This window comes from Erinaceus europaeus, chromosome 21 (genome assembly GCF_950295315.1).
Source record: "Erinaceus europaeus chromosome 21, mEriEur2.1, whole genome shotgun sequence".
NCBI lineage: Eukaryota > Metazoa > Chordata > Mammalia > Eulipotyphla > Erinaceidae > Erinaceus > Erinaceus europaeus.
The window spans coordinates 27,445,363-27,457,781 of record NC_080182.1 but is presented as its reverse complement, the minus strand read 5'-3'; the positions used below and the strand labels follow the sequence as shown (position 1 = coordinate 27,457,781).

The window sequence follows — 12,419 nt, the reverse complement described above, 5'->3', positions numbered from 1 at the left end:
GAGAGACAAAGACACAGGAGGGAGAAAGGAGAGACAGGAGGGAGGGAGACAAAGACACAGGAGGGAGAAAGAGGGAGAGACAGGAGGGAGGGAGACAAAGACACAGGAGGGAGAAAGGAGAGACAGGAGGGAGAGAGACAAAGACACAGGAGGGAGAAAGGAGAGACAGGAGGGAGAGAGACAAAGACACAGGAGGGAGAAAGGAGAGACAGGAGGGAGGGAGACAAAGACACAGGAGGGAGAAAGAGGGAGAGACAGGAGGGAGGGAGACAAAGACACAGGAGGGAGAAAGAGGGAGACAGGAGGGAGGGAGACAAAGACACAGGAGGGAGAAAGGAGAGACAGGAGGGAGGGAGACAAAGACACAGGAGGGAGAAAGAGGGAGAGACAGGAGGGAGGGAGACAAAGACACAGGAGGGAGAAAGGAGAGACAGGAGGGAGGGAGACAAAGAGACAGGAGGGAGAAAGAGGGAGAGACAGGAGGGAGGGAGACAAAGACACAGGAGGGAGAAAGAGGGAGAGACAGGAGGGAGGGAGACAAAGACACAGGAGGGAGAAAGGAGAGACAGGAGGGAGAGAGACAAAGACACAGGAGGGAGAAAGAGGGAGAGACAGGAGGGAGGGAGACAAAGACACAGGAGGGAGAAAGAGGGAGAGACAGGAGGGAGAGAGACAAAGACACAGGAGGGAGAAAGAGGGAGAGACAGGAGGGAGAGAGACAAAGACACAGGAGGGAGAAAGGAGAGACAGGAGGGAGGGAGACAAAGACACAGGAGGGAGAAAGAGGGAGAGACAGGAGGGAGAGAGACAAAGACACAGGAGGGAGAAAGAGGGAGAGACAGGAGGGAGAGAGACAAAGAGACAGGAGGGAGAAAGAGGGAGAGACAGGAGGGAGGGAGACAAAGACACAGGAGGGAGAAAGAGGGAGAGACAGGAAAGAAAGGAGAGAGGAAAGAGACAGACAGGAGGGAGAGAGGGAGAGAGTTGGAAAGACAGGAAAGAGAGACAGGAAGGAGAGAGAGACAAAGAGACAGGAGGCAGAAAGGAGAGACAGGAAGGGAGACAGAGAGGAGAGAGACAAAGAGATAGAAAGGAGAGAGGAGAGAGCAAAGACATAACACAGCTCCATCACACAAGAAGCTGCCATGATGGCACTCCCGAGTGGTGCCAGGGACTCAAACCCGGGGCCTGGTGCCCAGCACAGAGGGCATTCTGCCTGCTGAGTTGTCTCTGAGGCTGCAGCTACTTTACTTCTGCAGGTGTGTCACCTCCCTCTGAGAGAGGGGGTTTTGGAGGCATGTCTGGGCATAGCCCCCACTGGGGATGGCCCGGGGGTGCAGCTGGATACAGCCCTTCCTGCAGCCCACCTGGCACAGGAAGCAGCCTGGGGCCCTCACAGAGGGGTGATGGGTGAAGCATGTGATGGCAGAGACCCAGGGACACTGGCTGAGTAAGCAGAAAAGCTCCTAGATGCCAGGGGCACAGAAAACTTTGATGTGTGTGTGGGGGGGATAGCATGGGAAGTGACAAAAGGACACCAGATGGGCCCAGCAGGAAGTAGAGGGGGGGAAGGGAGAGGAGGGGGAGGGAGAGGGAAGAGGGGGAAGGGGAGTTGGGGGAGAGGGAGAGGAGGAGAAGAGAGAGGAGGAGGGAGAAAAGGGAAGGAGAAGGGAAAAGAGCAGGGAGGAGGGAAAGGGGAGGAGGGGGAGCAGGCAGGAACCCCTTCTCTGAACCCAGGGGCTGGGGGAGGGGCCCTGGAGTCAACGGAGAAAAACCTAGGTGATCCCTCACTTCTGGGGGGAGGTGCTGTCTGGGCCATGGGGGGGGCTGTCCCCTGTCCCCCTGTGCCGTCCAAATGCCCAGCTCACATGGGCAGCCTGGTGGGAGTTCAGGTACCTGTAGGGGCAGCTACAGAGTGAGCACCACCCATGGGCACCTAGGGATGCCCAGATGCCAGGCCCACCTCTCTCCTCCCAGGGTGAACACCCCTTCCCAGGGGTTCCCCAGGCCATTTTGCTCTGTGACAGGCCCCCTGCAAAGTGTGGGCACTCCCGACCAGGACAACTGGGCTATAAAAAACAAGAATTTGTCATGTGGACATCAGTCCAGAAAAACACAGCCCAGTGGAGTCTTTTCTGGGAGAAATGGCAACTGCTCGACTCACAGAATTTTTAACTTAAGAATGAGGGACCAGGGCGTCGGGCAGTAGTGCAGCGGGTTAAGTGCACGTGGCACAAAGCGCAAGGACCGGCGTAAGGATCCTGGTTTGACCCCTCGGCTCCCCACCTGCAGGGGAGTCACTTCACAAGCAGTGAAGCAGGTCTGCAGGTGTCTATCTTTCTCTCCCCCTCTCTGTCTTCCCCTCCTCTCTCCATTTCTCTCTGTCCTATCCAACAATGACATCAATAACAACAGTAAACTACAACAGTGAAAAACAACAAGGGCAACAAAAAGGAAGAAAAGGAAAGAATGAGGGACCTCAGACGCATGGACAAAACTCTGCTGGTGATTCCCACACCACTCAGTGACAAGAGACCAGGGTCTGACCCCCATCCCCACACACACACTTCCTGGCCATCTGTCTGTCCACCCACATAATTCACTTTCCCGGATAGTAAGTAAACTAGGGCTGGGACCCCATTTAACGTGAATTCTACCACACAAAGCCCTGGGTTCAAGCCCCCCACTGCGTGGGGGCACCACAGGACCTGAGGAAGATCTGTGGGTGGTGCAATGGGATCTGAAGCAGCAGAAAGGACACCCAGCCGGGGTGGAGGGAGGGAGCACACAGAGGCCCTGGCACCACCAGGGAACTGACTGTAAAATCCTTCAAGAGCCTGTACCTGCCCCCGTCTCCCCCAAAGCATCCCCCACTCAGTATGGACACACAGACTCTCTGCAGGCCCCAGGGTGGGGCCTGGGAGTGCTCCACAGAGAGGGCCAATGTCTCCTCTCTCTCTCTCTGATGATGGGGATGGAGGGCTCCGCCCGCCCCCAGTCCGCAGCTGGTCTTGTGGGGTGCAGCCTCCCCCAACTCACTCTACCCTGAGCCTGACCTCGCCCCCTGGCCTCGGCCTTGAGAGAACTTGGCTCAGACCTGGGTGCACTCCGAAAACTCCAGGAGCATTCCAGGGAGCATGTGGGAGGCCCAGATTTCTTCATTCTGTCTGCTCCATGAGAGAGAGAGACAGAGTCAGGGAGAGACAGTACTGTGCCAGCACCCCAGGGCCTCCCCGCACGCAGGGCTGCAACCTCGGGACAGTGGGGAGCTGGGGGGCTGGAAGCACCCTCTCTCTGGGGCTGGGTAGCCATGCAGACTCTAGTGCCTGGGGTCCCAGGTCTGATCCCCCACTGCTGACGCCAGAGCTGACTGGCACCAAGTAGCAAAGCTACATCCTCACACGGATCAAGGTCCCCACAGTGGCCCAAGGCTGAGGTCCTACGATGGTGACTCCAGGATGAGTCCCAGATTCAGCCAGGCATGTTCCCCCCTCACCCCCCATCACCGTGTGGCCTGAGGTCCAAGGCAAGTAGACATCCTTTCAAGCGGGACAGGGCAGTGAGGACATTCCCTTATTCTGAAGATATGCACTCTGCTGTGGGGCCCCTCAGTGTGAGTCCCCAGCTGTGAGCCTCTCATCTGTGCATCCCCCAATCCACAAGCCCCCCACTCATGAGCTGTCCCCAATGCAGACCCACCCAAGGCCATGGAGTGCACAGCTGGTTGTGGTAGGCCCGAGGTCCTGGGCTGGAGCCCGGCTTCTGTTCCCTTTCTCGTGGATAAAAACAAAATAAACTGGGAGTCAGGTGGTAGCGCAGCAGGTTAAGCGCAGGTGGTGCAAAGAGCAAGGACCAGTGTAAGGATCCTGGTTCGAGGCCCCAGCTCCCCACGTGCAGAGGAGTTGCTTCACAGTCAGTGAAACAGGTCTGCGGGTGTCTATCTTTCTCTCCCCCTCTCTGTCTTCCCCTCCTCTCTCCATTTCTCTCTGTCCTATCCAACAACAATGACATCAGTAACAACAACAATAACTATAACAACAATAAACAATGAGGGCAACAAAAGGGAAAATAAATAAATATTTAAAAACCCACAAAATAAACTGGGAGTCAGGTGGTAGCTCAGCAGGTTAAGCACAGGTAGTACAAAGAGCAAGGACCAGCAGAAGGATTCCAGCTCGAGCCCCCAGCTCCCCACCTGCAGGGAAGTCGCTTCACTGGCAGCGAAGCAGGTCTGCAGGTATCTATCTTTCTCTCTCCCTCTCTGTCTTCCCTTCCTCTATCCATTTCTCTCTGTCCTACCCAACAACAATGACAATAATAATAACTACAACAATAAAATAACAAGGGCAACAAAAGAGAATAAATATTTTAAAAATAAATAAATAAACCCTAAAACACAGAGAGCACTCACCTACCTTCTATTGCACATCCCTCAATCACTCCGAAGCTCACCATGTGAGACCAAGTAAGGACTACAAAAGCTGAATAAGGGCAAGAGACTTTCATACTTCAATGACTCTTTAGTCATTTACCAGGCCACCCCATCACCTGGGGCCCTAGTCAGGGAGTTCTAGGAATCCCACACAGACATGATGGGCCTAGACCTCTAACATATCCCTCTCTCCACTGTCACTGTTCATCTCCATCAGAAACAACATAGTGGGCCCCTCTGTGGGCCTCTATCAGACCCAGCCCTCAATGTGCATTAACAATGGTAGGGAATGTTCATTGTCCGAAGGGAGGGAGGTTGGATAGCATACTCTGCCTATCACCTGAGGAAGATGGATCCTGAAATTGGTGCAGCCTGGAATGTTCCTAGCCATGACCACATAATGTGAGCTCAGACCTACAGGGATGCAGAGGTTATACAGGCTCCTGTGCTGACTATGGGCCCCAGATCATATTGATGGGGTTTACAGTTAGCAATATTTATATACTTTTCCCATATTTGGGAGCTACTCTCTTCTTTGATCCAGCTTTCTAGTCCTTTTTCCAACTGTGACACCATCCCCCCAGACAATAGCTTAGGTCACCTGCATATTAGATATCACACACAGGTAAAAACTAGTTGGGTCGTGGGCCCCTTTGGATAGACCTAAAATAGACTTACTAGCTTTTTCCAAAATGGAGACCCCAAATTTCCATCCACAATATTCTTGCCTTTAGGTTCATGATTAGTCAACAATTTGCTCTGCTTTCTAGCTTAACTCTTTTTCAGTCACCAGGTTCCAGATGCTACCATGATGCCAACAGGACTTCCCAGGGCAGACAACCTTACCAATGTGTCCTGGAGCCCCACCTGTCAGATCCCTGCCCAACTAGGGAAAGAGAAAGACAGGCTGGGAGTATGGATCGACCTGTCAATGCCCATGTTCAGTGGGGAAGCAATTACAGAAGCCAGACCTTCCACTTTCTGCACCCCATGATGATCCTGGGTTCATGCTCCCAGAGGGTTAAAGAATAGGAAAGCTATCAGGGAAGGGAATGGGATATAGAGTCCCAGTAGCAGGAATTGTGTGGAATTGTACCCCTCTTATCCTATGGTCTTGTCAGTGTTTCCATTTTATAAGTAAGAACTAAAAAACAAACAAACAGAGAGCAGGAGTGATGGGGCAGTCCTGGGGGACCCTGGGGGAACCTGGGGGTCATTAGCCACCAGCACCCTAGACCCCTAATACTCCCGTTAGGGTCCTTCCTTCCCAGGATGTCACCACCTTTAATCAAAGGTGACCACTCAGGGGAGCAGCTGCAAAACCCCTCCCCTCCAAGTGGGGAGATGACCAGCCTGGGGTCCCCATCTGTCAATGTTAAGGCTGCACTGCCATGAGGGAGACTTCTCTGTGAGTGGTCAGGCCATTATCACAACCCTCAGAGTAGGGGAGGCACCAGCGGGTAGGGTGGCCAGAGCAGGGGACTGTCATAGGGTGGCCAGCGGAGGGGCTGTGCCACCTGGTGTCACCAGCAGCAGGAGGCGGGGAATAGTCCCCGCGGACCACAGGGCTCATGCCCTGACGTCCCTGGTTCTTAGGAGGCCCGTGTCTGTATCTGCAGCAGCTACAAATAAGTCAGGTTTCCCCTGCCCGCCCGAGGCAAACCATTCACTGCACTGGAGAGATGGGGATGGGGGGCTCTTCTGCTGACCGCCTGGGCCTGGAGACCCACTGCAGCTGCTGGCCAGGTCTGAGCTAGGCCATTGCCGTCTCCCACAGCCATCTGCGGTGCCTGCCAGGCGATTGTTCACTGAGCTACGGGGATGGAACTTGAGCCACTTTTCATCCTCTGCCATCACCCGGGTTCATCGTAAGAAATGAGTCTGACTTCTATTGGGAACCAAGTCCTGTTTCTAGTCTATTTGGGAGCAGGGGACACTGCAAGGCCACAGGAGGGGAGGGACAGGGGGTGGGCAGCAGGCCCACAGGCTCCTGACTGAGCACCCAGCACACCCCCTCCCCTGCACCAGGCTCCTGACTAAGCCCTAGAACCCTTCATGGGCTCCTGAGTCCCCAGCACCCACTCCTGCAGTAGCCTTGCCTCTGCCCCCCATCCTGGCTGGGGTTTCTGTCATGAATTCTGCTCCTCCCAACATGCCTACCTCAAAGGGCCCCCCAGACCATCCAGGACCCGTGTGCACCCTGCCCCCAAGCTGTAAGAGGCCCAGGAAGCAAGCCCTTAGCCCTGATCCCCTCTCCCCATTTCACCCTGTAGAGCAAGAACAGCAGCCACCGGGAATGGTGGAGCCATGCAGGCCTAGGTCCTGGGTCACAGGGAACAGTTCAGAAGCCCATGTGGGGCCCAGGGGCCCTGCCACTTCTCCAGGAGGAAGTGGGGACTGAATGCCCCACACGCCTCACTAATGGTGATAAAAGACACTGAGGGGGTTGGGCAGTAGCACAGTGGGTTAAGCGCACGTGGCGCAGAGCGCAAGGACCGGTGTAAGGATCCCAGTTCGAGCCCCTGCTCCCCACCTTTACAAGCGGTGAAATAGGTATGCAGATGTCTTTCTCCCCCCGTCTCTGTCTTCCCCTCTTCTCTCCATTTCTCTCTGTCCTATCCAACAACGACATCATCAACAACAATAACTACAACAACAATAAAAAAGGGCAACAAAAGGGAAAACAAACGAACAAAAAGACACTGAGAGACCTCAGGGTGGTCTTACCTTCTGACCCTCCCCAGCTTCAGCCATAGATCCCGGAGGACAAGGTGACCGGCACAGCCCTTGAGCTCCAGACAAAAGTCCCACCTGAGCTACACAACAACCTTACAGCCCATCTACTTTGCCCCCCCCCCCATGCCCTGCTGGTTTGGGAGGTTCACCTGCCACTCCCAGCTCTCCCTCTCCACCAGGACACCTGTCTCGACTCTCACAGACGTGTGTCTCTCTGTCTCTCTCTTCTGACCCCCCCCCCCAGCACTTTATTTCTGTCAACTACCCCCAAGCAGAGTGACAGACAGCTCTCCCAAGATGATAGAGTCACAGACAGACAGACAGACGCTCTGGGTGGCCAGTGTCCTCGGTGTGAAGGACAGAAAATAGCTTCAGATCAGTGCTGCTTGGCCTGTAAGTAATCACTGCAGTCACTGGGGACACATGTCACAGCTGAAGCTCTCAAGTTCAGGGCCTGGGGATACTGAGGTGACGTCCTAGGAGGCCACCAGACATGCGCAGAGAGGCCGCTACTGGCGCCAGACCTGATAGCACCTACATCTGTGCTCCAGCTGGATCCTGCACCCACCTTGCTGTGACCTGCTCCTGGTGCCAGGGTGACCTGCACTGCAGAGGTCTGTCCCCTGTAGGGTATCAACTGCAGGTGCCAGCCTTGCCCTTTGCGTTAGCTTAAATTAACTAATTTTTTTTTTTTTTACTTACTTTGGATAGAGACAGAGGGAAATTGAGAGGGAGATGGGGGAGGTCGGGCGGTGGTGTAAAGACCCATGCAGGACCCGGGTTCAAGTTCCCACTCCCCACCTGCAGGGAGGATGCTTCACATTTAGTGAAGCAGGTCTGCAGGTGTCTCTCTCTTCCTCTCTATCTCTCCTCCTCTCTCAATTTCTCTCTGTCCTATCCAATAAAATGGGGAAAAAATGGCCACTGGGAGCAGTGAATTCCTAGTGCCAACACCAAGCCCCAGAGATAACCCTGGAGAAAAAAAAGAGAGGGAGAGAGAGCCCTGCAGCCCTGCTCATGAAGCTTCCCCCCTGCAGACGGGGAGGGGGACTCAAACCCAAGTCTTTGCTGAAAGCCAGCTCTCCTGGCTCAGCCCCTCAGTCCATGAGCCCCCTGAGCTGCCAGGATGTCCTCATCCATAAACACAAAGGTGTGAGTTCCACCCCTGGGGTCAAGACACAGAAGTGCACCCTGCTGGGCAAGTCATCTCTGAAGCCTGAGGACAGTTTAAAGAGTGACAAAGCACCTCTGTCTACACCTGGGAGGGCTGCACTTCAGAAGGGAGGGAATTATTAATCAGACTGCCCCACAGCCAAGGGAACTGCCCTGGGCTGTCCCTCACTGTCCCCTGGCTGTCCCGTACTGTTCCCTAGATGTCCTGCACTGTCCCCTGGTGTCCCCAGGCAGTGGGACCTCACAGGGCAGCCACCAGCTATGCTCAGAGTCCCCAGCTCTATCTGTGTGCTCACTGTGCCCTCTGGGTGAAGGGCTCTCTGACTTGCCATTTCTAGACTCAATCCCAGGGTGACATGGCCACCACAGAGAGACTAAAAGTGACCATAGCACTAAGCAGTGGCCACCTATTCAGCCTCCAGCACAAGTCAGTGTGGGACTTTGTGTAAGCTTGATAGACAAGCTGACCTTTAAGAAACCTGTAATTTCTGAACATATTTGAAAAATGTTCTTTGTTTGGTTCTCTATTTAAACCTATGTCTATCTGCCATTAAACGAGAGTGTTCCAATTGTCCCTGGTGTCTCTTGCCTATATCTCGTCGTCTCTTGAATGAGCGAGGGAGAACCGGTCGTTTGCCTTCCTGGCTGAGAGCTAACCCACATGAGTCAAGTCAGCACATGTGTCTGAGCCCAGAGTCAGCACGGTCTAAGGCCTCGACAGACCTGGGCTCAGGCCACCCGCCCCCTCCAGCCTCGGTTTTCCCTCTAACTCAGCCACCAAACACAGGCTCAGACTCTGGGATCAGTTCCTGTCTACTTAACAGAGGGCAAGCCTGCATTGGGGGGGTCTCTGAATACCAGCTGAGGACAAACTGCACTGGGGGCCTCTGGTCCCCCACTCTGACCTGCCCATCATGGGGTCCCCCACAGTCTGACCTGCCCTCCCCCAGGGACCTCCCCCCCCCCGGTCTCCCGCCAAGGGTGACAGTCTCTCACTAACAAGGGCTCAGGCTCAATTTGGATGTCTCCCTGATGGCGAGAGAATTCCTTGGCAGGACTCAGAACAGGGTTTCTGATGGACTTTCTGGAGGGGGTGGTGACAGGACACTCCACCTGGAGGACACACATGTGCACATGCTGGCCGCTTTCTCTCAGCTGACCCCCATACTAGCTGCTCTGATCACCCCAAAACCCCCACAGGGGAGCAGACCCCATGTCAAACACCAAGCAAGAGCGGTTGGGCAGTTGGGCCATTCATCCCAAGTCAGACTTGGGAGTGGGGAGAGCAGACAGATGTTTCTAGAAAAGCCCATGGGCCAGGGGCAGCGGGGGGAGGGGGGATATAGGATGGGAGGACATCAGGGGACAATAGGGGACAGTGGGACAGGGGACAGTGGGATATGGGACAGGAGACAGTGGGACAGGGGACAATGGGACAGGGGACAGTGGGACAGGGACAGGGGACAGTGGACATGGAACAGGGGACAGTGGGACAGAGGACAATGGGACAGGGTAGCGTAGGACAGGGGACAGTGGACAGTGAGACAGGGACAGGGGACAGTGGGATAGGGGAGAGTGGACAGGGGACAGTAGGGCAGAGACAGGGGACAGTGGGACAGCAGGAGACAGCAGGTGCAGTGGGACAGCAAGCGCATCACACACCTCTCTGCATCCTGCTGGGCCCCAGGCGGGCGGCTGTCGAAGGTGGAGAAGCTGCTCATGTCCACGTAGCCGTCGTTCTCACTGGCTGAGCCCAGCGCTCGGCTCTGGTCCTCGAAGAGCTTGGCGAGGGTGGCGGGTGGCCGGGCAGGCGGCAGCTGCACGTTCTCATAGTCGGAAGCAGCCGGCACATTCTCATACTCAGATGCGTGGGCACTGGGGAAGGACACGGAGCGCGGCTTGGTGATGGGCAGGGGCAGCAGCGGCGGACGGGCTCGGTCCTCGAAGGACTCCACGCGAGACACAGGCCTGCCCGGGGCTGCCCGGCGACGGTCCCCGCGGGGAAAGAGCAGGCCGGCCCGGGGGTGCGCAGCCAGGACACGAGAGCGTGGGGAGCCCCCCGGGCTGCAGCGGTCCAGCTCCAGCAGGCGGTCACCGGGGGACCGTAGGGGGCCAGGGCTGGCATCGGGGGCCCTGGTATCGGCCCTGCGGCCGAAGGTGAGTGCCAGGAAGCGCTTGAAGGACGACTTCTTCTTCTTGGCCGGCCGCTCTGGGGTGTCTACGGCTGCCAGCAGGGAGGGCGAGCTCTTGGTGACCGGCCACCGTGTGAAGCAGGCCAGCTCAAAGGGTGGCGGGATGTCCAGCAGTGAGCAGGGCGAGGCTGAGCCGCCCGCGGGCACCGGGCACCGCGAGAAGCTGCCTGAGGAGCCCAGGCTGCAGGGCAGCGAAAGGCTGCTGGCACCCGGGTCACGGGCCTCCACTGAGAAGGAGCGTGGATGTGGGTGCAGGTTTGGGTGTGGGTGTGGGCAGCAGGCAGGGGCCCCCACAGGCTCCTCCAGGACAGTCTCGGGGACACCGCCTGCCAGCTTCCCCGAGTGTGCCCGCGCCCTGGGAGCTTTGCCCTCCGGGGGTGGCCCCTCATCTCCAGGGTCACCGCCCAGGTCATAGGGGTTGGCGAGGGTGTGGTTGGGGTCTTCGGCGGGGACGACGGGGTCCTCCCCTGTGCAGCCCTGGCCACAGAAGGAGGTGCTCTCGGTGGCAAAGAGCCGGTAGGGGGCCCCCGGCAGGGAGCCCACCAGGTCCTCCAGGGAGCCACTCTCGAAGGGCACAATGTGGCAGCTGTCTTCCTCGGTGTGCTCCCTTCCCTCTTCCTCAGGGTGCTCCCCTTCCTCCTTCATGAAATACTCCCCCTCTTCCTCCTCAAGGTGCTCCCCCTCTTCCTCCTTAGGGGGCTCCCCTTCTTGCTCTGTAGGGTGCTCCCCCTCTTCCTCGGGGTGCTCCCCTTCCTCTGCATGATGCTCCTCCCCTGCAGGATGCTCCCCCGACTCAGGGTGCTCCCCCTCCTCCAGGGCCTCTGTTGCTGCCCCGTCCATTGGGTCCAGTGCCCCATCCTGGCCTTGGGGGCTGGCACTGTCTATGACAGCCACACTGTCCTCAGGTCCCACCTTCCCAGAAGCCTCTGCAGTCGAGTCTGCCTGTGGGGCCCCTGAGCTGGGCCCCCCATCGCTGTCTTCCTCCCTGGCCATCTCAGGGAGCCCGGAAGTTGAGGTGAGGTGGCTGTCTACAGCTGTCCCTCTGTCGTCTAGGCTTCCCACAGTGTGGCTGTCCGCTGGCTTCTCTTCCTGATCACTTCTGAGCACTGAGCCCTCCTCCTTGGGGTCTGGGGCAATGTCCTCCCCTGTCGGTGTGTCCTCTGCAGGGGGGCCTTGGCCATCACTGTCCTCTCTGGTGTCCCAGGCACTGTCCTTCTCTGCTGCTGTGTCCTCTGCAGGGGAGACTAAGTCATCATCCACCCCTCCTGGAGAGCTGTTCTCCCCTGCCACCATGTCCTCTGCAGGGGGGGCTTGGCCATCATCTTCCTCCCCCTCTGGGGAGAGGTGCTCCTCTGCCGCCGTGTCCTCTGCAGGGGGGGCTTGGCCATCATCTTCCTCCCCCTCTGGGGAGAGGTGCTTCTCTGCCGCCATGTCCTCTGCAGGGGGGGCTTGGCCATCATCTTCCTCCCCCTCTGGGGAGAGGTGCTTCTCTGCCGCCATGTCCTCTGCAGGGGGGGCTTGGCCATCATCTTCCTCCCCCTCTGGGGAGAGGTCCTCCTCTGCCGCCATGTCCTCTGCAGGGGGGGCTTGGCCATCATCTTCCTCCCCCTCTGGGGAGAGGTGCTTCTCTGCCGCCATGTCCTCTGCAGGGGGGGCTTGGCCATCATCTTCCTCCCCCTCTGGGGAGAGGTGCTTCTCTGCCGCCATGTCCTCTGCAGGGGGGGCTTGGCCATCATCTTCCTCCCCCTCTGGGGAGAGGTCCTCCTCTGCCGCCATGTCCTCTGCAGGGGGGGCTTGGCCATCATCTTCCTCCCCCTCTGGGGAGAGGTCCTCCTCTGCCGCCATGTCCTCTGCAGGGGGGGCTTGGTCATCGTCCTCCCCCAGGG

General features: G+C 57.3%; 1 protein-coding gene across 4 annotated transcripts in view; it reads right to left on the bottom strand.

Moving 5' to 3' along the window:
* The window catches only part of FGD5 (FYVE, RhoGEF and PH domain containing 5), a 43,735-nt gene that overhangs the window by 24,644 nt on the left and 6,672 nt on the right, over positions 1-12,419 (bottom strand). For 3 of the 4 annotated variants that reach the window (XR_009547076.1, XM_060180641.1, XM_060180643.1), the window contains exon 2: positions 10,004-12,419. This exon is cut by the window's right edge and continues 354 nt beyond it. Coding sequence is in view for 3 of the 4 variants with exons in the window: in XM_060180641.1 (XP_060036624.1) it covers positions 10,004-12,419 (2,416 nt within the window). In the remaining variant the exon portion in view is untranslated. The remainder of the gene's footprint in view (positions 1-10,003) is intronic. The other variant, XM_060180644.1, reaches the window with a different exon arrangement.